The following is a 25,445-nucleotide window of genomic DNA, read 5'->3' on the forward strand; positions in this document are numbered from 1 at the left end:
AAATAACTTGATTATGAAATGAATTAAGAATACTAATAGAATGTATACTAAGATGTGGCTATTTATATAAAAGTAGCGTGGCTAGTGCAAATGATAGTACAATGGCTAGATGCACCTCTCAAGAGCCAAGAGACATCTTCCCAAAAGGCAAAGATCAACTTCTCAATGTAACCTCCAAAAGACACTCTTTTGGCTTCTAGTGCAACTCAATTAAGCCCACAAGCTCTCACATGGTCATCTCCTGACTAGATTGCTGACTGGAATAGAGATGATAAACACCAATATGTTGTCGTATAGACCAAAGGCCACATACCCAACATGTTCAATATTGAAAGGCGAACAACTAGGTTGTCAACAAACTACGACACCACTAGCATTAGAAAGCTTTGAATCATTGATCGCAACAATAGACACAAAAGTCACATAAGCCCAACATGTTGCACAAATTGCGATCATGATCAAAGTTCAAAGTTTGCCTTGACAAAAAAATCCACTATCATGAAAATGGATTTTGATCTACTTAAATGCTTTTCTCTGTTTAGAATTGACTGTTCCAAAGAGAAAAAATAAGGAGTGGAAGGGCTAATGTTACAAGGTGGCTTTAAAGAGTGCCAAAAGGAGATGCAACCTTAAGAAGTACCAAGGGAATTCTTCCAAATGAAACACTAGGTGGATGGGCATTGGTGTGAAAATGTTGTCAAGAAAGCACGTAGTGGCTCAACCTTCTGATAACATCTCGCACAACACCCATATGGGTAGCATGCTACATATCCTGCATGTGCATGAGGCACATGCACCAATCATCCGGCTGGGTGCATCGATGTGTATACGAGCATTTAGCAGTTGACTCTTCATCAACTCTCACCTTTTCCACTAGATTACAACCCCGTTGGCATAAGACCCAAGTTCCATACCTGTCAGCATCTTACAAATTTCAATTATACCTCAAAGAAAAAACTCACTTTTATAGTTTGCAAGAAAATTATTCTTGAATATGGGTAGGAAAGGTAAGAATGACATTGCAAGAACACTCACAGAAAAGGAGCATACTACTTCATTAAGTCAGGCTCATGTGCTATCCCAATTTTTTTAATAGATTACATTTACAATCAAATTTGAAGGCACTATATGTACATAAGAATTGGGGTGCAATGCCTATGTATTAGGGTAATTCTTAAGCATCTAGAAAGAATAAGGCATGCTTCCTGAGCCAACCATTCGGTTGGATGGAAGCTTGATTGATTTAGATAGCCTAATGTACAAGAAGCAATAGACATTTTCGATTGCAATTGTTAATTTCTTCTTGAAGTCATGGATGCTTGAATCCATGCAGCCACCTCATCAACAAGCTCCTCTATGTCCTCTGTGATCTGTTGTCGTACACCTTGTGCTGTCAAGTCTGTATTCAAAGATTGGCCTACATCTCTAGCCACAGAAGCCCAAGGGGTCCCTGCTGCTAGGTTGGCCAAGATCTCACTTCCTCTAGAAACAGCATCCGCCATGGCCGGTGGCACAACAGGTAGCACCTGTCGAAAAAACGACATATTAAAATCCTTCACAGCTGATGAATCCTCTACTGTAAATTCACTTTATCACGCTTTCCAAATCCTGCAAAAAACTGCATACAAGAACCAAGAACACCGATCACAAGAAACATGTCTGGCTGTTTTAACACAAAAAAACAGGTAACACTAAGAAAGCAAACAATAATCAAAGTGAGATGGAAACGGGTGGTGCATGCTCCTGGGTTGTTCATGTTTGACAGACAGACCCCCGCGTCCAATCCGTCCAGTCCTGTCTGAATGTCCGAACTAGTACATTAGGTGTCCTGACTGACTGTTGTTTTGGGCAAATTTGGGTCGTTTAGGCCATTGGTTTCACGTCGGCCATGGGCCAACCCCAAGGCTTAAGGGCGTGGGGCCAAAGTTCACAAGTCTCATGTGCTGCAAATTCAAGTTTGGCATCCTAAGCTCTTTTCTAGACTCTCTTTCTTTCATCGTAAGTGTCGTACAAGCTTTGGCTCAGTCCTTTCCGTACCATACCAACACCGGATAGTACTAGCACTGGATGCTAGGACATGTCAACCTTGGCATGTTCTCAGCTAGGCTGCTAAAATTTCATCCCCTCAAAGATCAGGATACGCAAACCACGTAGGCCCCATTAGCACTAACGAATCACTTTTTGATTACTCATTTAAATTTTTACAAATGAGCTCCAATCTTGTCAGTTTGCATTTTTATAACCTACTCTTCAAAAGTTATCTGCTGGTATATGGGTCGACAAGGTTTGGAGTACGAGCCAAGGAATTAGGTCAACGATTCTCTAACGTAGCAACTATTGGTGGTCAATTGGTAGCAGAATGTGGTGCTCTAATAAATCCTGCACCTCTCCTTTCAATAAAAACAGAGATGGGATGCCTCTCTCCCTTCCAGTGAGGCACAGTTGTAACCTTTCCTTTTTTTTAATACAAATGCCTGTTCTCTTCAGAAAAAAAAAAGAAAAAATAAAAGAACAGAGATCCTTGGCCGAAATCTGCCACATTCTTTGTGAATGTGATACTTTTAAGGCCAAGCTTCAAGAGTTGGCCACCATTGACATGTTGAGCTCTCAAGTGTGTGGCAGTATTTTTTCCATCCTTTAAGAAAAACCAAGAACAGAGCAAATAATGGTTGGCACGTGCTAGTTAATATGACATACATGACTAATTACCATCAAGATTACATATTTAAACAAACTTCCTTGATAAGGCGATGTACTGCTATCCTAGTTTTTATGTACAATACAAGTAGAGCAATCATGGCTGCAGTTAATAATTAATACAGCCTCAGTTTGATTAACATAACAGAGATTCTCAGTGCTGTTACCTGCTGTAAAGGCCTTGCATGATCTCCTGGCAGTGTTCGGATCGACATATCGAGGGAAGAGCTAATTGCTGATTCGGAACTTAGTGTTTGTGCTAAAACTGGTGTTTCATCTATGACATCCGCCTTGAATTTGATGAGAAGGTTCTTTTTAACACCATAATATGACTTTATCTGCAAGAGGCACAGCCACCATATTGTTATGTGCGCTAAACTCAAAGCTACCGTAGTTGACATCAGTTTTTTCTGATTAATGAGGACAATTTATCGGGCAAAATTTTGAAATGAAACACTGCTTTTATAAGTGCTACCAGTGTAACAACAAAAACAGTATACTATGACATGCAAAGTACATGAAATTACACATGTAGTTTATTCAATCGAGGAGTGCAATCAAATAATCATGAAGACACGTGTTGCTACAAGAGAGGAAGAGCTGACCAATTGACGAGTCTCATCAGGATGAGGTATAAAGCCATCTTTTCCATTGGCAAGATCCATGTATAATGGTGGAAGTTGCTCCACCAAAGGCAATACTTGCTTCAGAAAAGGAGGGCTTAAACTCTCCAAGTTCTTTAATGCCATCTCAGCCTGCAGAAAACATTGACCAAGTTTCAACATGAAGCATCTAATCTAAAGCCTCACAACTGACCTAGCCAACCATCAAGCAAAACGCACTGAAATCTGGCACAAGACTGAGCGAACTTACACCATATCGCACTGTTGGTGATGACATCAGTTGGCTGATTAGTGGACCAATATTTTGTGCCATGGGCACAATTACTGGAGAAAAGAGTGGTATAGCTCTACTTGCTTCCTGCATAATTGAACAAAAACACTCTCAAGTTTTCTGTGTGTCTTGCAGTTTATCTTGTCATTATTCATATTTTTGTAGGCGAAAGTAACCTTGAGGATGGCTCTGAAAGTAAGAAGGGAAGTCAAAACATGCTTTTTCCTTGCTAATCTTGCCTGATACTCTAATAATCAACCATCACTTAGCCTAGCCTCTTTTCTCCATCCCTTTAATTTGAGTAGTTACAAAACTTTATTCAAATGGACACAAAGAAGTGTCAAATTGAGGAGACACGCAATCTTGTTGTCATTGAATGCTAGAGAGCCACCAAAACTCAGTAGAACTTCAAAAAAAGCAAAATTATTCAAAACTGAAAAAAGCTAGAAGAGACAGTTCTATGGTAACAGCCAGATGATCATGCCTCACAACAAACTTCGGAGCCCACTTATACCAAAGGTATATTAGTGGATAGAGCCATTGAGCTCGGGAGAGCTAGGCGCCCACGTCTACGAGGGTGACCACGACATCGATAGAGGCTTCACCAGAGGATCAGGACTATTCTAACACGATATGGGGGACGCCCAGTATGACTATTTACAAAGGCGGACATTGACGGAGCTCTTTTGCGACCGATGCAATACTTTCGCAGACGCCGCCTAATGCTGGGCATCCTTGGGCATTGACAATGATGATGATGATTTTCGTCTTTTAGTTTTAGTCTTTAGTCTTTCACTTTACTTCATTTTATTTTTGTACCCAAACATTGGATTAGATCCACAAGGATCGTATCAGTTTGGTTTCATAGGTCATTGGCCTTTTGAAGACGTTTAATGTAACATTTCATTTCATTTCATTTCTCTTTCTCTTGTTTAATGGTCATGCTAGTGTGTTGTAAGGGTGATTGAAGGAGGAGAAGGAGAAGCTTGCGCTTGAGGGTTTTCTTCACGCGTCTTATATGCTGTTGCATATGATGAGGAGCTTGAGGGAAGAAGCAGAAGATCCTTAGCGGATATAATGGAGGAGAAGCTTGGAGTGTTTGAAGCCGGAAAAAAAGAGGGCTTTGGCTCGCTTTGGGAGAATCTTGTGGAAAAGATTTTGTGATCGGTGTTATGCAGTACAGGTTTTTGTGTTTCTGCCTACGTGTTCGTGTCCACTAGAGGAAGGGAAGTGCAAGAAGATGGTTGCTGCTACTTGACTAAACCTCGGGTAAAAATACATTAAGAGTGCTTGAGTATGTGCTACATGAAGACTGAGCACATATCGAGAAGAAGACAATAGATGAAACTCAAGTGTGTGTCGCTATGATGATTGAGCACACGTTGAGGAGTGTCTGTTTATGTTCTTGTATTGGATTTCAAGCAGCCTCTACTACATCTTTCTTGTACCTACTTTCTAGCAATAAAATCTATTTGGGTTCTTGTCCATTTGTGCATATCTTCTCTGTTTGAGTTCGTCTCTCCATGTGTTGTGCCCATCTCAATCAGATATCTCCTATACTCTGTAAATTCCTCAGCCTCCTCTGAGGTCCTGGAGAGCCCCATCTCTTTGGAGTCTAGCTCTCTCCTCGGAAGTGTCAAAGAAAGATACTTGATGACATGCTGACCTGGCATTGAAATCTCCAAGTAGGATGACATCTCCATCCCTTGAGACCTCCCAAATATCCTCATCTAGTATCATGTATGGTGACTACCCCTTGGGTGAAGCATAAGAGATGTGCTAGGAGGGAAGTAACATATGGTTACGTAGAGAGCTCTGCCCTCCTCCGCTCTAACTTTGACCCACATATAGCGGGCACCCTCATGGACACAATATGCATCCTCTCTCTACACAATAGCAGAGCAGTTACCATTGCTAGACCCGTCGGAGCGTGTCCTCCCACTTGTACCTTCTTCACAGCAAAGATGGTGAGGCAAGCCATTGACAAACTGCACACAAGGAGGGCACAGGATCATGATAGTATAGTGGCAAAGCATTTCATACATGCTAGGGATCATATTGATGGTATTTTGGCCTTCATGTTCAACAGGGCCATCATGTGTGAGGGGTTTCCTGAGACTTGGAGTACATCTACGATGGTACCACTCTCAAGTATGGAGATCCAACCCTGCCAACTAAGTCATACTGCCATGATTTATATATGGAGATCGAACCCTGCCAACTAACTATCACACAACCATGATTGTCCACTCATTGGACAAGCTATATGCATCTATACTTGATCATAAGTTGAGAAGATGGGCAGAGAGAGAGGGCGTACGAGCTTCACGCCAGGCTGGATTCAAGAGGGGATTCTCTACACTTGATCATATCTTCACGCTTAAGAGTTGTCATTGAGGAGGGTAGAGCACATGGGAGAAGGATTTATTGTAGCTTTGAGGATTTCTGCAAAGCCTTTGACATAGTCCCAAGAGCCAGGTTGATACAATGACTACATGACTTGGTAGTCCCACAGGAGCATGTAAACTCTTATATATATATCTTGGTGTTGTATTTAGTGGACCTACTTTCTCTATGACAGGTGCTATAGAGGTGAGATTGATGAGGAAATATGCAGCATTAGGACGACTAGAGAGGATATGTTCACATGCGCAATTTGTCACAAGACGGGCACCACGTGCCAATAGAAAAGAGAAGATTGAACAACTTTTAGCACTTCAAATAACAACTGAACTGAAAGAGAGAGAGAGACGACACGCGACACGGAGTGGCGGAATTCCACCCCAGAGAGTATTGGCCCCAAACCTTGGCACCCCTTTCGGTATTTCTTTATATTGCATCAACATAGTACAAGCCAGTACTCCAGACTCTACACCTTCTCCGGTAAGCATGCCAAAGAATGAGCCCTAACCTCATATTTAAAGGCCCTTGGCTTGAAAAGCACTTATAGTGAAAAGCCTTCAAAACTCACAAGCTTCTGGTCCATAAAGCAATGCCAAAAGCTACCAACGTAAATCACGGAAATTTGTACAACCTGCCACGTCATTAGCCAGCGCAAAACGCGGAATTCCGTACAGCTTGCCATGTCATCATGACAATGCAATTTTCAAAAAATCTGCCACGTCATCAGTTTGTGTGTGTGTGCGGGTCCTGCTTTATTTGAATCCTTTATGTCACTTGGGGCCCCATCGGACGGGGTCCCCATAAGTTGGTAGGACTTCTTCTGTTACTTGTTCTTCTTAGGGTTTAGGCCTCTCGGCCACATCTGTAAGTTGGCTCCATTCTTTAGGCTTTGACACGTCAGCAATTTGCTACATCTCCCTTCTTGAAAGAGAGTAATCGTTCGCGATTACAACATATCTGCAAAACAACTCAAGTTAGCTAAAAAAATTTCGAGGGTCATTCCGAGGGACATTCCGAGGGACAATCAATTTGCTCTTTTTATTAAGGAGTTAGCTTCTCCTTTCTGCTCTTTTGATCAAGGAGTTAGCTTCTCCTTTCGGTTGTTTTGATCAAGGAGTTAAGCTTCTCCTTTCTGCTCTTTTGATCAAGGAGTTAGCTTCTCCTTTCTGCTCTTTTGATCAAGGAGTTAGCTTCTCCTTTCGTCTAGATCGGAACTCTTGATATTCCGGCGTAGTAAAATTAGCCATCACACCCAGACCGTATTGATCTTCCATTGGTGTCTTGATGCCCTAAACCCAGGCAATTTCATCCAATTAGGAATATTCAGTAATTGGCACACCACAATGCAACACAAATGCTTACATATGCATGTTACAAGACACAACAAACAACGCCGCTGAGCACTCCCCCGAGACAACCGGTCTGCGGTATGAAGCTACTCAACGACTACCTCGTCACTCCCCCCGCAAATAACCTAAACAGGTCCGGGCCATGAGCTCAGAGGACTGTACAACCAAACGCTCCCCAGACCGCAGTCTGCGTCGCTTGGAGGTTCAAGCATACAACCAAACGCTCCCCAGGCATCGGCTTACGTCGTTAGGAGGTTTTCTAGCATACAACGAAACGCTTCCTAGACATCGGCCTGCGTCGTTCCGAGGTTCAAACAATACCAAAACAGTATTTCTCACTTCTCCGCCCGGGAGTAAAATCACCAATCATTGAAACCAGTATTAAAACCAGAGTCAAACAATTCAAATCGCACCAAGACACGTTCAAAACAGATACCATTCATTTTAAACAAATTCCAAACAGGATCACCAAACAAGTTCTCAAACAGATTTCAAACTTAAAAAGCAATCTCGACATCAGTCGAGCTCGAAAAGTCAATTGACTTTCCATCCTGGAACCTGCATAAAAAAATTAGGGTTAGATTCATTCCATAAGGTCGTTGCCGAGCACATCATGGTCCATCAGCTCTTGGACAAACAATGTTTCTTTGATGGCGATGGTAGTCCCAAGATAGCAATCGCACTGGACCTCCAAGGTCATCTGCTCCTGAAGAGACATCTACTGAGAGATGTCGAGAAATTCCAAGTTATAATCTGCTAGGGTTTCCATGGCAAGCATTTCAGGATACCCCACTCTGCCAGAAGTTGTACTTTGAAGCAAGATGTCAGAAACCATATAGCTTCGGGCAAATTTTTTTCTTGAAAGCTTGCCAAGTACTTGGAGTATGCTGCTTGGTAGCTGTAGATATCAACATCTGCATGGCACTGCTTCTGAGAAAAATTGTGACTTGAAACAAATCTGGATCCTTCTCTTGCAAGTGATCTTAATTGGCTTATGCCCTGTAAGACATGAGCGGTGAAGACGGGAGCACGCCCGATGCGCGCGTGATGAAGTAAGGGTGGGAGTGACTAATAAGTCCGGGTTGGAGGGCGAAGATACCTCAAATAAAAATTCCAATAGCTCTGTCTGCTCTTTTGTAGGACCGGTATGCTTTCAAAAAAGCACACGCCTGATGCTTTGATACCACTGTCACAAGATGGGCACTACGTGTCAATAGAAAAGAGCAGACTGAACAACTTTTAGCACTTCAAATAACAATTGAACTGAAAGAGAGAGAGAGAGAGAGACGACACGCGACATGGAGTAGCAGAATTCCACCCCAGAGAGTATTGGCCCCAAACCTTGGAGCCCCTTTCGGTATTTCTTTAAATTGCATCAACACAGTACAAGCCGGTACTCCAGGCTCTACACCTTCTCCAGGAAGCATGCCAAAGAATGAGCCCTAACCTCATATTTAAGGCCCTTGGCCTAAAAGCACTTACAGTGAAAAGCCTTCAAAACTCAAAAGCTTCTGGTCCATAAAGCAATGTCAAAAGCTGCCAACATAAATCACGGAAATCCGTACAACCTGCCACGTCATCAGCCAACACAAAACTCGGAATTCCGTACAGCTTGCCACGTCATCATGACAACGCAATTTTCAAAAAATTTGCCACGTCATCAGTTTGTGTGTGTGTGTGTGTGTGTGTGGGTCCTGCTTTATTTGAATCCTTTATGTCACTTCGGGTCCCATCGAACGGGGTCCCCATAAGTTGGTAGGACTTCTTCTGTTACTTGTTCTTCTTAGGGTTTAGGCCTCTCGGTCACATCTGTAAGTTGGCTCCATTCTTTAGGCTTTGACACGTAAGCAGTTTGTTACACAATTTTAGGAGCCACACACTAAGGTGTGGCTATTTGACACATTGGTCACTTCCACCATGCTTTATGGAGTGCAGATATGGGGGCCTAGCCTGGATCATTATAGTAGATCAGGGCGCACATATGATGGGATGGAGATCCATGGAGAGACCTCTTGTATCCATGATCTCCAATGTCGTTGACTTTTAAATCTAAGATTATGAAGCAGATGCTTTTGGAGCAATATTTTAGAATGGATTTTTATGTTTCCTTTTGGCGGTCAAGTGCCTATAAAAGAGAGGCTATGCCCCAGTTGCAAACACAATTTTGGGATTTTGTGAGCTCGTAGTTGTAAATTCTCTTGATCAATATAAAAGAAATACCGACAAGGCCGCTCGATTGGGGCCAATACTCTCTAGAGTGGCTGTAATTTACTGTTTCGGGCTCCGTTTCGCCTGTCGGTCACATCCGTAGCAAGCTCTCGAGCTCCCGCACCTGTAGGGCTACTTGCCCTTCGAATCGGACGAGCTTTCTTGCGTGAAATCTCTCCGAGTTCACCTGTACCAACGAGGGATTAGCAATTAGCTAATCCAGTACCTGTGCAAGAGGCTCTTGCCTCGGCAATCGCGCATGAACCCACACAACTGTACATTCAGATGGAAAGCCCTTGAGCTGGGCATTACGTTTCTTTATTCAAAGGGGGAGAGAGGTGCACGAGAGCGGAATCATTGTGCTACATAGGACAGGGGAGAAGGCAAGCTTTTCATTAAAGCCGTGATCACCTGCACCCACTACTCACACACACTGGAGTTCACAATGAGAGAGGATCACCTGCACCCACTACTCACACACTAGAGTTCACAATGAAAAAGGAGGCAGCCTAGATAAACCCAAACCGATATGGGGCGCCCAATTCCCACATGAGGTGGCCTGCAGGTTGCTCACGTGCTGCCAAGTGTCCTGAATGCCCTATTGAGTTAAATTCCTAGTACCCACCAACTTATAAAGTGTCAAGTGGGGCCTAAATGACTTTGAACTGAGCCTAGACATCCTTTTACTGCTCGGATTTCAGTGCCGATTGGCCTAACCAACTCGTGGAGACCTTGCCTTTACTGTTGCAGGTGAAACTCTCGGCCGTCGGTCGTCGGTCGTTCACATTGGCCATACAATGTCCCGCCATTTGTGACTTCAAAAAGAGGGTCCCAAAAATTAAATAAAAATCAAGGGAAAACCAACAACTAAGGTTAGTAGTTGCCACAGCCTCGTGACAACCATCCCTCTCCACTCTTACATCCCAGTTCCAAGGCCTCTTAGTGGTTTTTGCAGGTCATCATTGCATGCGAAAACAACAGATACCAATGTCAGCACCCACCAAGATCCATCCTGCAGACGACACGACACAAGCCATACAAGAACATTAAACACGCATAAGAACAGACATCAAGCTCACCTCCCAACTGCAGAACCAATATCGGCTCACCCCGGAGCTTCAAAGCTAGTAGCACAAGAGCCAAGCCTGCATTGCAAGAGCTGGCATCCCATATCACCAGCCAACATCATTTGAGTGAGTGGACAATGTTGCCAAGAGACTAATCCCTGTAATCTAGTAGCATGCAAGCCAAGCCTGCAAGCTGGCGTCCCATACCGCCAGACCACACCATTTGACTGTGTGGATGAGTTTGGAAGAGACTAATCCTCCTTGAATGTGTAAAAAACTGCACTCTTGAATGCCAGGTCTGTGTTGCGGCCTCTACACAAAACTGTAGCCTAAAGGGGGGACATCTCAATGCGACAATCTTAAATCTTGCGAGGCATCTTGTGATGTAGAGTACTCTTTACACCAGATCTTGGATTAATCAATAATTAAAAGAGCACCTACTTCAGCTCCTCACTAAAAGAGAGATCTATGGTTAGCAAGAGGCATCGCCATCAGGAGAACTGGACATAGTTCAATTTTAGTGTGAACTCAATGTGAACTCTGATTGAACTAAATGCGAGCTAAAACTACGTATACAAGTTAATTTACATTCAGTTAAGAAGCCGACGATTCAAAATTCGATGGAGTGGTTAGAACATCTCACTTGTATCCTGGTCACAAGTTCAAATCCTCTTTTGGCATTGTTGTTTCCACAAAAGATTCTAAGCCCTTTGCATTCCTAGTTTACATCGAGTATACCTAGAGTTCACATCAAATTTGCATGTAGATACTTCAGATCTAGTGCACATTTTGTTCACATCTGACAACATATGAATGGTTCAAGATTGTTCCAATCACGACACCTAATTGTACCAGGAGTCCCTGCTGGAGTAAGTGGGGCGGGTGTCATTTAGTCATAGGGCTTTCAACCGATCGGTGTGTTCTATCCATAAAGTGCTGCTCTGTAATGTGGTCCATGTGAAGACCACCAGGTTCACAAACGGCTTTCCCTTAAACCCACCCATCCTTCGTCCATATGTTACAATCTGCCAATGGCTATGGATCTTTGTATCAAATCATAACCAGAGGTAGTAACTTCATCCAAAAATCTTTCTTCTCTTTCTGATATAAGGTACCCATCTCGTACTGTCATGCAACCCAGTGTAAATACTACATACATTATCTGTTGCATTTATGAGTAAAGCAGCATTCAGGTTTTGAGCATTCACCAAAAAGAATCTTGCAATGGTAGCAACAAAATCCACAAATTCGCACAATTATATACCTTATTGTTAAAGGATATAAGCACGTTGCCTGCCCGCTGCACGGCATACCTTGCTCCTGACAACGAAATTATAAAAAAGCATAAACAACCAGAGACCGTGAATTTCTTTTCAAAAACCATAATATCCACAAGTTTGGAAGGCACGCTTGCTTAAGGCACTTCATTTACCCAACTAAAGGCCTCAGCTACTACAAAACAGTTTAACATGTTGAATAAATGTTTGCCAACCAAAAAAGTGACTCTTTTCCATGCCTGACCTATTAGTAGCTGCATGAGGGCGCCCATAGAATGCCCTACTCCAAAGACGGGAAGATTTTCAGTCTGTTAACCAGACATATTATGTAAGATCAATATGGTAAAAGAAACATTTCTGGCATAAGCTACAAACAGAATGAGCAAGCTGAGAGCCTACAGCATCATCCCCGATCACCCTCATACAACGGTCAAACTTGAATTGCACTTCATCAGCAATTCGAAGATGGTCAAACCCACTAGCAAATGGAGTCGCAATTACTAAGTAGCCCCTGTAAAACATCATCAATGGTGACTACAAATGTTTACTTTATTGTAATAGAAAGTAAGGAAGTTTGTAAACATGCACACCTCTCCGCAAGCCTTTCCAAAAACAACCTGTAAGTGAGCTGGGGAGCAGCACCAACAAATACACCACCTGTGAAGTGCACAACAGCGCAGGGAGTGCCCGTTCTTGGTTTTATCACCCACGCACCCTGCACCGCATGTTCTGCAGAGGTCAAAATTATTCATTTTTCCCCTTCAAGCAACTATTTCAATTTTTTTTAAAAAAAGGGGGGGAATACATGTGCAATTCTAAAAAATCAAAAGTGTACACGATGCCATCAAAGCCTTGTGTGACTAAGTAATTCAGAAGTTTTTCATGATTTTGGCCTTCTTGAAAGTTTCAAGTGAGCCCAATGAAAAGAATTTCACAACACACGAGCACTACTCAGATGATCATGTACAGTTCTGTGGGTTTTATGCTCCTGTCTTACATTCACACAGGAAACGCTTAAATAAGCCAGTTTGGCCTTGTAAAGAACATTCAGCGGAGTACAAGATTCGAAAGTATCCTCAAAATTTTTTCAGAAGCTCACTGGTGATCTCAACCCCCACCACATCGACACCCCTTACCACCATATACGTTTCGCACATGACTTGGCGGATATGCATGATCACTATACAACTAGCATCACTACTGCATAGAGCAGCCATGGATAACTTTCCTCATCGCACACAAACAAGAGAGTTGCCTAGATCTGGGATCATGCCAAAAATGAATAGATACAGTCAATGAAGTAAACCTCTTGAATGTGATCTGATACGTATCACTATCCATGGGTACAAAATAAAAATGAAGTAAAGTGAAAAACTAAAATCATCATCATCATCATCATCAATGCACGAGGATGCCTGGCATCGGGCATTGTCCAAGAAAGTATTGCATCGGTCGCTGAATAGCATCATCAATGTCCACCTCTGTAAATAGACGTAGACGTACTGGACGTCTCCCATGTCGTGCTAGAATAGTCTCGATCCTCTAATTTAGCCTCCGTCGATGTCGTGGTCGCCCTCGTAGACGTGGGCATCTAGCTCTCCCGAGCACAATGGATTTGTCAACTAATATACCGTTCGTATAGGTGGGCTCTGAAGTCTGTTGTGAAGCTTGCATCTAGCTTCCGAGTCCCTACTCTAAAGAAGTTAGTGATCTCCCTCTGAGAATGTCTCCCACTGCCTGTCTCCTCAAGAGACTCTCCCTATGTCTACGCAGCTCTAGCAACCCGAGGCACCTCTGATCCTGATATCTAGCCATGACTCCCATTGTCTGATCTCCTCAAGAGACTCTCCTTGTGTCTGTGCAGCTCTAGCAAAAATACCCGAGGCATCTCTGATCCTGATATCTCATGACTCTAGCCAAGATCCAAAGGCCTCTTTGAATAGATAATGAAAGCGGCCTTGTATCTCATAGTAGACCGGACAATGACAAATGTGATGTAACTCTATCTCTAGCTCTATATGACACAACTGGTAAATCTAGGCCTCTGTTGGTACTCTCTTAAATCTGCTTGTCTAATCTCTAACTGATGCGATGATGTGCGCATCTGACCAATAGCACATTGTATCCCATGGGATAAATGAGTGTCCATATAGGCCACTCTCATCACATAACCATCCTCTGTTAGTTGGAGAAGATGCTCTCTATAGAAAGCCATCTTCGTGCCCAACTCCTGTGTCGGCTGTATCCATGTGCTCCTGATCTAGCTGAATCAGACTTCACGTATGAGTCTAGTGATCTCTGTCCGTGTGAGAGACAGGGAGGGTGTATCCAAGGAGTATTGGAACGGAGGCAATCTATCCATACTGAAACCATGATGTCATCTGCCCATACCAGCATGTTGTATCCCCCTGTAGCGCTAGCTGTCCGGATGACTCAAGGGCTAGCCGAGCAAATCTGTCTCTGTGGAGGTCCCATAAACTATGCATGAAGGATACTGATCTAGCTAGTGCCTCGACCACAAGAGGGGGGGCAGCTAGCTCGGCTCGAATAATCTCATGTGGCACTGAGGCCTTAGCCCAAATCATCCGAGAGATCATAGAGACTAAAGGCCTCTCCATGCATCTCCATCCATCAATGCAACCAGATTTGCCATGGTGGTCCACTGAGGTTCCCCAAATCTGAACTCGATAAAGCATAGCTGAAGCCACTAGAGTGTCAAAAAGCCAGAGCTTTGTTTGAGGTTCTTGAAATTGAACTTGCGAACACATCCTCTCCAATCCTCCCAAGGCTGCATAAGCTCTTGTCAGTCTAGTGTCTGCTGCTCTCCTCAATGAAAACACAGTCCACTAAGACTACCCCAAGATAGGTGTATGCATCTGTATACTCTACCATCTCCTGGCCATATGTAAATGTGGGTGCTGACCTCCTGACCCACTGTGGTGTGGTGTTAAACACCATAACCTTGGTTTTCTGTCACGTGACACATCCAACCCTATGTGTCCGTGGACAAGCTATAGCATGATCAGGGTTCAGTCAGTGATTTAGAAGTAATCTGGCACTTTTGTGAGTCTGTTCGTAGACCGTGCATGCCGAGTCACTTAGTGTAGATGCATATCCTCTGGTTGCACACAACATGATCATAAGTTTTCCCATCAGAATCAGTCAGGGGAATTTTCCAGTGCATTTAGTCTATTTTCCCTATTTTTGACATTTTTCACTTATTATTTTTAAGTGACTTTTGTTGGAAAGTAGGTAGGGCAATTTTGCTAAGTTTGTATATAAGCAAACTAGAGCTAGGACTATTTGGCAGAAGAGGCAACAGGAGCCAAGCTCAGCAGGCAACTTCTCAGCAAGACCCCTTGGTGGCCCTTCCCTCCAAGCAGCAGATCCCCCCCATGCTAGCGTTTTCTTCATCAGCCATTGCCTAGCGTTTTCAGCATCTGCACCATCGCCAGCAAGCCTAAGCCTTGGCGTTTTTGCATCAGATCCTCCTGCAGCATCCCACAACACCAAGCATTTTTGAAGAAGCTCAACTTGACCTAGCGTTTTTGACAGAACTACACCCTAGCGTTTTCAGCAGTAGCAACCTTAGCCTGCAACGTTTTTCAGCAGTGAATTACTTGCAGATTCAGCCCTAAGAAGGTAGCAGATTCAGCCCGGAAAGACTATCAGTTTTCAGCCCTTAAGAACCTCATTTTTCAGCCCTAAACCTGCAGATTTTCAGCGTCAAAGACCCACCGAAAACAGCCCCCAAATCAGCGTTTTTGGACTAGTCGCAGATTTCAGCCCATAGCGTTTTTGGACAGCAGTAGAAAGATTGCAGATTTCAAGCCTTAGGTTGACATCGTCGTCATCGTCGACATAGCCTAAACTTGCATCAATCACTTGCATTCAGTTGTACCAGTTTGTGCAATCATAAGTAGACCACTCTCGCCGACGAGAGTGGGGTCTTTGGAGGAGGGTTTTACAACGTGTCTGGTGTCGTATCTCTCCGCTCTCTCTATCTCTCAATCTCATACACTTGCACGCTCCATTCACTTTCTTTGTGATCATAGCATTCTCTCATTAAGAACGGAAGGCTCTACCTTCCATAAGAACAAAAGGAACCTTGAGCAAAGCGCAAACATTCATTCCGCTGCACCTAACATTGGTATCAGAGCTTTGGCAGTGTTCTGTATCACTCAAGGAAAGAACCACAAGATTTTTTTTTTTTGCTTGTTGCGGTCGCACGAACCCAAGTTCGCTTGGGCGTGTCGATTCCTAATCGTGTTTTTGAAGAGTGACAAGAATCCCAGGAAAGAAGGGCTTGTCCAGCCTCCCCTTGTGTCTCTTTTCACTCATTGAGAGAGGACCGTGCACTTAGCAACCGGCCAATCGACGTGAGGTGGGAAAAAGCAACCTTGGTGTGAGCGCAAGGCCGCCAAGGGGTGCGCCCACGGAAAGGAGTAGAACTCGTGTGAAGAGAAGATCCTTCTCAAACGCGGTTTGCAAGCGAAAGAAAACCTCAAGAACCTCAAGAGCCTCAAGACCCTTAAGAACCCAAGAACCTAAGAACCAAAGACCCTAGTGCATGGTCATCACCCGAAGTAGAATGGATACTTCGTATACAGGTGGTGAGCTTGAGAGAGGCGACGAAGAGTTCTCCCTACCAAGAGATTTTTCCAACCCTCCCCCCTGGGGCGGTCACTTTTTAGAATGTGTATGATATCACGTGAGTTAACCGGAGAGGATTATTAAAAGACCAAAATGTATAAAAATGTATACATACAAAGGGGGGTGGGGGTTTTTTAAATAGGCTCACAGTGTAAGTATAGTATGTATATTGGGGTATTATTAATTACCTCTTGAACGCACGTGATATAGGGGTCTTTTGATAAGTGACTGCCCCGGGTCCTCCCCCTTCACTATCTACGCCACAAGTTGTACCAACTTCTATGGAGGAGATGGTCAAGTCGATGTTGGACATGATGGCACAACAACAAGAAACGAATCGAGTTGCGTTGGCACAACTAGCAAGAAAAGCATAACAACAGGAAGCTAAGGACCGCGAACGAAAGAAACAAAAGAATTGCCGCACAACAAGAAGCAAATCGCAATGGCCAAACAAGAAGAGACTCGTATTGCTTTGAAACGCGAACGCGACGAATGAAAAGAAAGAAAAGAACAAAGAAAGGAGGAAGCGGCAGCACGAAGCGCAACCTAAGGAGAACAAGACTTCCACAAGTACCTCACACACTTCTCAGAACCCTCAGAACGGTAAGAATGGTAAGAATGGTAACTCTTCTAACCAATCTTCCAACATTCTCTCAGAAAAGAATTCTTCCAATGAACCTAAGGGTAAGACTAACACAATTGCTAAACCTAAGCTTACTCCATATGAAAAGGTAGCACAAGAAATTGTAGGAGGATACATCACGTCGGAAGAGCAAAGCACTTATTCTAAGGAAGATCGTTGTTTTCATTGTCACATTAAAGGTCACATAAAAAGAACATGTCCTAAGCTTGAATCGAATGAATCTAAAGAATCCACAGAACCCACTTCCTCTGTCAATGCAATTAATGATAACACGAGTGTGCCCCAAGTTTCTCTTGACCCTCCCATTGATGATTCTCTCATTAAATGTTATGGTCAGGTGTTGGGGCAACGTTTTGTCATATTGTTTGACCTAGGTAGTATGCATGATGTGATCAGTCCCTCTCTTATTGAGAGAGCCCGCCTAGAAGTTAGGCAGAAATCTCTTCTCGAGGTCTCTGGCTTTGTTCCCGGTATGGACGCTCTCATCACGCAGGAGTGTCTTGGTGTGTTGTTTGCAATTCAACAAGCTGCCTTCACTAGAAGATTTGTTGTCTCTCCTCTCTCAAGATGTGATATGATTTTGGACATTCGATGGTTTAGTGATGTTAACCCTTTCATTGATTGGGAGGCTAACACTTTCACTCTCAATGCCAAAAGTGATTCTCCCATTGTCATTCATGGAGAGGACATTGTTCATTCTCCCTCTCTCATTGCTAATATGCAGGACAAGATTGAAAGGATTCGGGAACAGGAGACTCTCTCAGTCTCTTCTTCTCCCAAGCATGACACACAGGAATTGCATGATGCTACGCATGATGACTTGGATGATAATGATGAGCATGATGATTTGCATGATCAAGATGTGATTTCTCACAAGCATGATGATTTGCATGATCAAGGTGTGATTTCTCACAACCATGATGAGTTGCATGAAGATGATGTGATTGTTCACAAGGATGATGTGTTAGTGGATGCTTTTTCTAGCGAAGCTAACCTCGTTGTAGATTCGATCAATCACGAAGAACCTATCTTGGCTTTCGAGTCCAGGTCCAAAGAACCCCCACAGAACGATTCGATCATTCAGGAAGAAGCGATCTTGGCTCTCAAGCCTAAATCCAAAGACCCCTCACAGGAAGTATCATGTGTTCACATGATTGATACGCACGCATAGTTCGAGTGTTTCATTCGTGGTCGTTTCCTGTATTTTAGTCAGCGTCTTTATGTGATCCCTTTTCCTAGGCATGACATATTGTACGTTGAGCACGTTTCACTCATGGATGAGCACGAATGTATGCGGATTGTTCATGAAAGGCTAAAAAGTATGCATGTAAGGAAGTCACATTCCATGTCTCTTACTTGGCATGACACATTTGTACAAAGAGCACATGGAAGTATGAGCGCCAAGCATGGATATTTCCATTACGAATTGCCGCAGTTGATTGCTTTAGATCAAAAGAGAAAGATTCGATCTCATTGGACAACAAGATTTTTTCCACTCACTTTACATGGAATAGGTATGTTCATGGTTTTGTGTTGGAAATGGTTTCAGGAATTTTCAGCAATGGAGATTCTTGAAGAAGAAAGAAGCATGACTAAAGACGAAGTTGAAGCATCGAAGGAGCCACAAAAGACTTTGTGTCGCTTTCGGCACGGCCCAAAGAAGCAAGCGTTGCAGACCTTTATGCAGTTCAAGTACCGCACGACCCACACATCAGAGTGGGCCAGCGAAGAGTCCCTTCCAAGATTCCGGATGCTATTGGCGATCTCCCTCGACGCCATACAGTTCGGTACCAATACCTCACTTTGAAAAGGAGGGGATGTCAGTGACACATCCAACCCTTTGTGTCTGTGGACAAGCTACAGCATGATCAGGGTTCAGTCAATCCAGTCAGTCTAAATTTAGAAGTGATATGGAACTTTTTGAGTCTATTCGTAGACCGTGCATGCCCAATCACTTAGTGTAGATGCATATCCTCTGGTTGCACACAGCATGATCATAAGCAATCCCATCAGAATCCATCAGAATCAATCAAGGGCATTTTCCAATGCATTTAGCCTATTTTCCCTATTTTTGACATTTTTCACTTATTATTTTTAAGTGACTTTTGTTGGAAAGTAGGTAGGGCAATTTTGCTAAGTTTGTATATAAGCAAACTAGAGCTAGCACTATTTGGCAGAAGAGGCAACAGGAGTTAAGCTTAGCAGGCAACTTCTAAGCAAGACCCCTTGGTGGCCCTTCCCTCCAAGCAGCAGATCCCCCCCATGCTAGCGTTTTCTTCATCAGCCATTGCCTAGCGTTTTCAGCATCTGCACCATCGCCAGCAAGCCTAAGCCTTGACGTTTTTGCATCAGATCCTCCCGCAGCATCCCACAGCACCTAGCGTTTTTGAAGAAGCTCAGCTTGACCTAGTGTTCTTGACAGAGCTACACCCTAGCGTTTTCAGCAGTAGCAACCTCAGCCTGCAGCGTTTTTCAGCAGTGAATTACTTGCAGATTCAGCCCTAAGAAGGTAGCAGATTCAGCCCGGAAAGATCATCAGTTTTCAGCCCTAAACCTGCAGATTTTCAACGTCAAAGACCCACCGAAAACAGCCCCCAAATCAGCGTTTTTGGACTAGTCGCAGATTTCAGCCCATAGCGTTTTTGGACAGCAGTAGAAAGATTGCAGATTTCAGCCCTCAGGTCGACTTCGTCATCCCCGTCGTCATCGTCGACATAGCCTAGACTTGCATCAATCACTTGCATTCAGTTGTACCAGTTTGTGCAATCGTAAGTAGACCACTCTCGCCGACGAGAGTGGGGCCTTTGGAGGAGGGTTTTACAACGTCTCTGGTGTCGTATCCCTCCTCTCTCTCTATCTCTCAGTCTCATACACTTGCACGCACAGTGTCCATTCACTTTGTTTGTGGTCAGAGCATTCTCTCATTAAGAACGGACGGCTCTACCTTCCATAAGAACAAAAGGAACATTGAGCACAGTTCGGAGCACTCATCCTGAGCAAAGCGCAAACATTCATTCCGTTGCACCTAACATTTTCCTAGGTTAACAAACAATCCACTATCATGAGCAAATGTGTACAAAGCATCTAAGTGACACTGAATACCCTCCGAGGAGTCAGAAAACAACACAATATCACCAACATATAACAATATTGGGATCCATGTTCCTACTAACTGTGCTCCTCTATCACCATCTCTCTCAATGTAGTCAAAAACCGCATCCACATATATGCCAAATATTGTAGGAGATAGCGGGCAGCCCTGTTTCACCTCGATAGTGGAGTGAACCAAATAAAAAATCCCCTTTGGAGTGCTTACATGCCCCACTACTGACCTGTATAGAGCCATGATCCCCCAAATCAACTCTATGGGTACCTCCATCTCTTGCAATCTGCGCATCAATCTAGCTTTGGGCACTGTATCGAAGGCTTTGTGGGAATCCACAAAGCAACAATAGAGCCAACTCCCATGTGATCTCCCCTCCTTAATAATTCCTATGAGTGTCTGGATATGATCAAGAGTAGAGAAACCTCTCCTGAAACCCGTCTGACCTGCTGCCCGTACACCCTATCTCTCTGCCCATCTATTCAACTGCTACTCAAGGATGGATGTGCACAACCGTGCCAATGTGTGTTCAATGATGATAGTGTGGTGGTTCCCAGGCTCCATAGGGTCCCCTGACTTGAAGATAGGTACGATAGTAGACAAACTCCAAGTATCAGGTAGGCCCTCGCACATGGCATGGCTGAACATCACTGCTAGAACCTCTGCCCTCGCACATGGCATAGCTGAACATCAGTGCTAGAACCTCTGCCCTCGCACATGGCATAGCTGAACATCACTGCTAGAACCTCTGCAAGCAGATCTTTGGCATGTATAAAATGCTATGCTACTAGGCCATCGTGATCATATGCTCTCGTGGTCGTCATCCTGTCAATGGCCTTCTTTACCATCTCTGCACTAAAGAATGCATGTGTGTGGGCATGGCTCTGGCGGATTCGGAAGAGGTGGCTGCCCCAAGACTGTGTAGAGAGATGATGCATACTGACCCCATACCTCCGTAGAAGTGATGACTAGTGGGGGGGAATGCCCATGGAAGGGTCGCCATGCCTAGCCTGAATCCTCGCTCAAAAATAGTTGGTATAAATCCTTCTTTAATCGAGCTAGAAACGCCCTCTTCTTGCATCGCACCAAACGCCGAGAAGCAATTCGTGACTACTTGTGAGTGATGACGCCTAGAAGTACCTCCCTCTGAAGTTGGACTCTCGTCTCTCTACACTCATCATACCAGCTATTCTGGGGTACGCTCCCAGAACGTCATCGTTGTCAAGGCTCAGTGTGTGGGTATGCCTCTTCTGCTATATCCTACAGTGCCTCTGTCAATATATAAGTGAGCTCCTCTAGAGGTCTCCCGGCCCCCGGGATCTGAGCATAAGCGTCTGTATATACTATCTATGTAGACAGAATCAGTCTCCGCAGTAAAAGTATATCAGGTATGCGTAGATGTCTGTGCGAGTTGAGCTGTGATGAACTGGAATAAGACGGTAAATGTGAGGAGGGTATGCTCTACTGCTACCCCAATAGGCCTGGAACGGCTATAAAGTCCTAAATAGAGGGTATAAAACTCAGTTGAGCCAAAACATAATCCACTATGCTAGCCCGACGTATATAAGGGAAACAATCGAACCCACTCGATGCTGGAAATCTCTTGAGCCATTCAAGATGGCCAGTCCATGTGCAGTTCCCATGTCTGTCAGATATCCCCATATCCAATGTGCTCCTCATCCTACGAACGCCTAGCCAAATCCCATATCATTGACATCCAATTCTCTCAACATTTTCTCTGAGGTATCATAGAAAGCTATCTCAGATTGGCCAATCCTGGCATTAAAGTCTCCCAGAAGAATGACATCTCCATCCCTAGAGAACTCCCATATGTCCTCATCCAATATCATGTAGGGTGACTACTCCTTGGGCGATGCATAATGAGATGTGTTGGGGGCAAAACAACATATTGCAATGTAGAGTGGCCTCCCTGTCTTCGCTCTCACTCTGACCCACATATGTCTGGCCTGCTCATCTCTTCGAACAATACGAATGAGAGGCTGAAGCTCCTCCCTGGATAGGACTACCACACCTCTTGACCCATGTCCTCTGCGTTGATCTCACATCTTGTCTACAAGTAGTCTCCCTATGGTATCCCGTCACTCTAGGTAATGTGCCACTAGGAGTTTGATGCGTTTCCAAGTAAAAAAAAATGTCTCTTCCCTTGAAGCTATCCTCAAATGCGCCTACATCTCATTACAATTCCACGTTGCCATTTTAAGGTTGGTCCCATAGGTCTTGCGCCGTCATGCGGTGCATCTTTCCAAAACCACTACTATCCCTCCCCTATAGAAAGCTGTTGCTAAATGGACTATTTTCTTATTTTCTCACTTTCTTGAGTAATTTCTTTTTATTGAAATTAGGATATTTAAAGATGTGCACTTGAACTGTAAGGTTAGGAACTGTAGATCTACTGGAATTATTGAAAGCCATCAGGAACGGAAAACTCTGATGCGTCATATGATGGGTGACATTAAGCATCGCGAAGGGGTTTTATCGTTAGTTCGGTGGGAGAGACCGGGAAACGAATATTCCTGATGCGTCACATGATGGGGTGACGGGAGCATCGAAAAGGGAATATCTCGTGGGTCTGGCAGGAAACCTGAACTGGAAAGAGGAATACGCGTAAAGAGGCAAGCACAAGAATAAAGATGGCTTTTGAGAAGCTTTTCTTAAAAAGCGGAATATTTTAACGAGTTTTCCGGGAAGAGCAGACGCTTTCCCGTGAGGAATCTATGTTTGCATTGCATTCGTGCATGTGGTTGCATCCAGGGACGCCTGGGAAATGTTGTGCAAGGCATTGTTTTTAACTTATAAGGTTTCATTGAGTTTTAGGGCAGGTTCATACCAATTTTAAAATATGCCGGCCGCCCACTTAATAAGTGGGCAGCCACTTAGAAAATAAAGCAACAAAACTAGCCAGCGAATTCTCTCTCCCTATTTTGGGTAAAGCAACGCCACAAAAAAAAAAAAAAAACGGCCGCGATCTCTACGCGAGCAACTATTCGTGCCGTGGCCAAGGAGCTATAAAAGCACCACATGCCCTCACTGAAAGAAGGTTACCAACGTCAGCAAGAGAAGACTCTACCGCAAGAGATCGCGAGACTACGAAGCACGGAAGTCGCTTTTCCCGTGCAAGAGCGACACGTATATATTGTGGATTCGCCATACGAATTGTTGTTGCGTGTTTGTGTGTGTGTTTGCAGGTACTTCATTGTGAAGGAGAAGCGAGAAGGCTTCGGCCTACGCTTGGGAATTCCGGGAACGGAATTCGGAAATTGTCTGCGGAGTCTCGACTCCGAGTACAGACAGAAAAAGGATTGAGAGCTCGTCTCTCGGATTTCCCTTACGGGAAGGAACGACCATTGAGTCAGAGATTTAGAAAGGAGGGGTTTTCTCTGGTTCTTGTGCTTGTAAAAAGATTCTCCCTGATAAAGGATTCTCTTTAAGGGGGGGGACCAGCCCATCTTCTGGTCCCAAATACTGTGTCGAACTTCTCCCTCAACTTTGTTTAGTTGAAAGATTATTTATTTTCATCTTATTGATTATTCATGTGCGCTCCCGTTTGTGACAGTGGTATCAGAGCTCGGATTCCTCTCTTTCTCTGCAAAGAAGGACGATTTCGAGAAGGAACGGGAAGAACCATGACAAGCCACGGAAGAACCGCTGAAGACGAACTTCAGCAAGTGCGAGCTCAACTCGCAGAATTGCAACAACTCATTTCGTTGCCGGCTGTCCAAAAGGCTTGCGTCAAGAAAATCCTGTTAATGGAAGCAACCTGCGGGTGGATGGTGCGGAAAAAGGTGCCGAAACGCACAAGGGATCTCCGGATCAGGACAAACGGCCTTCCAAGAGCAAGGGCCATGAAAAAGAACTTTCTCTGCTTAATGAAAGCAAGGATGTCTCTATCTCTTCTCCATCATACTCTCCTGATTATACTACTGCATCTACTTCTCATACAGTATCTAAATCTTCTCCCAAGAAGAAAACTCCTACTACTTCCCTACATGCTACTAAAGAGAAGCCCCAGTTCAAGCGGGATAACCGCAGACGTCACCGCAAAATGCGGATTTTCAAATCCGGTGACAAGGATGTGAAGTTTGATAACTACACAGGACGGAGAGATATCTCCAAGGCACTGTCTTTCATCAGGCAGTTTGAAGTTGCTTTTGCCAACGGAAACTTCACTGAAAAATCCAAGTTGCGTCATGTTGGGATGCATCTCAAGGAGACTGTAAGCAACTGGTGGCTAGCCAAAATTCTGGAAGGTACTCAAGCCAGAACCTGGACTCAATTCAAAGCTGAATTCTATGAACAATTTCTTCCACCTGATTTCGAGAAGGACATTCAGAAGGAATGGGACTGGCTCGCCCAGAAGGAACAAGAGAAAGTCACGGCTTATGTTGACAAGTTTTGGTCGGTTCTTCTAAAAGTTACGCCTTTTATGAAGATTTCCGACGAAGAAAGATGCGAAAGTTTGAAGCAGGTCTTCAACCACCGCTTCGGAAGAGCATGAAGGTGTACCCACATGACACCCTTCAACGGATGATGGAGTCGGCAATCATTGCCAAGGATTTACATTCCACTGGTACCCCCAGACGGATGGAACATAGCACATACCGTGCAAGGCAAAGAGTGGTCTATGATGACCATGGCAACCAAGGCAAAAAGCGTTCCCCAGAGGATCCGGATGAGCCTAAGAAGCCAGAGGGTACTGGAAAACGGCTATCTAATTTTATGGATTTTTCTTTTACTATTTGCTACACATTTCTAATCATTGTTTTTGACAAGTACTGTTTGCAGATTTTTATCTTCGCAACTAAGGATAGTTGCTTTCCAACGGAGAGCTATGTTATGTAATTGATATCTTATTATTTGTTGCAGCTGTGACAGGTTGAAAATGCTTGACCGAGCTAGGCTATTGCAAAAGTATATCATATTTTATGTACATTTTTTTATTCAAGTGCTCTTTATGAGCTTTGGCCATTTATGACCGGCCGGCCAGTTTGTAACCAATCTCACATCAAACCAAGTACAAACCTTCAAAGAGCAAGGAAGGCGCTTCTACTGTGGTGAAAAAGGACATATGAAGCCCGATTGCCCTGTTCGGCAGCAACGGCAGGAACAAGCATCTTCGAAGAGGGAACAATC

At 44.0% G+C, this 25,445-nt stretch overlaps 1 protein-coding gene across 1 annotated transcript in view; it reads right to left on the bottom strand.

The window, feature by feature from the left end:
* Positions 1-1,019: 1,019 nt before the first annotated feature.
* The window catches only part of LOC147435509 (Gut esterase (DUF1350)), a 99,235-nt gene continuing 74,809 nt past the window's right edge, over positions 1,020-25,445 (bottom strand). Inside the window, exons 3-10 of the mRNA XM_086488570.1 lie at positions 12,486-12,610; positions 12,295-12,406; positions 12,140-12,203; positions 11,883-11,938; positions 3,571-3,678; positions 3,303-3,452; positions 2,865-3,035; positions 1,020-1,526 (exon numbers count right to left, since the gene is read on the bottom strand). Of these exons, the coding sequence (XP_086344696.1) occupies positions 1,293-1,526; positions 2,865-3,035; positions 3,303-3,452; positions 3,571-3,678; positions 11,883-11,938; positions 12,140-12,203; positions 12,295-12,406; positions 12,486-12,610 (1,020 nt within the window). The 3' untranslated portion in view covers positions 1,020-1,292. The remainder of the gene's footprint in view (positions 1,527-2,864; positions 3,036-3,302; positions 3,453-3,570; positions 3,679-11,882; positions 11,939-12,139; positions 12,204-12,294; positions 12,407-12,485; positions 12,611-25,445) is intronic.

This window comes from Adiantum capillus-veneris, chromosome 18 (genome assembly GCF_014529385.1).
Source record: "Adiantum capillus-veneris isolate H3 chromosome 18, ASM1452938v2, whole genome shotgun sequence".
NCBI classification, from domain to species: domain Eukaryota; kingdom Viridiplantae; phylum Streptophyta; class Polypodiopsida; order Polypodiales; family Pteridaceae; genus Adiantum; species Adiantum capillus-veneris.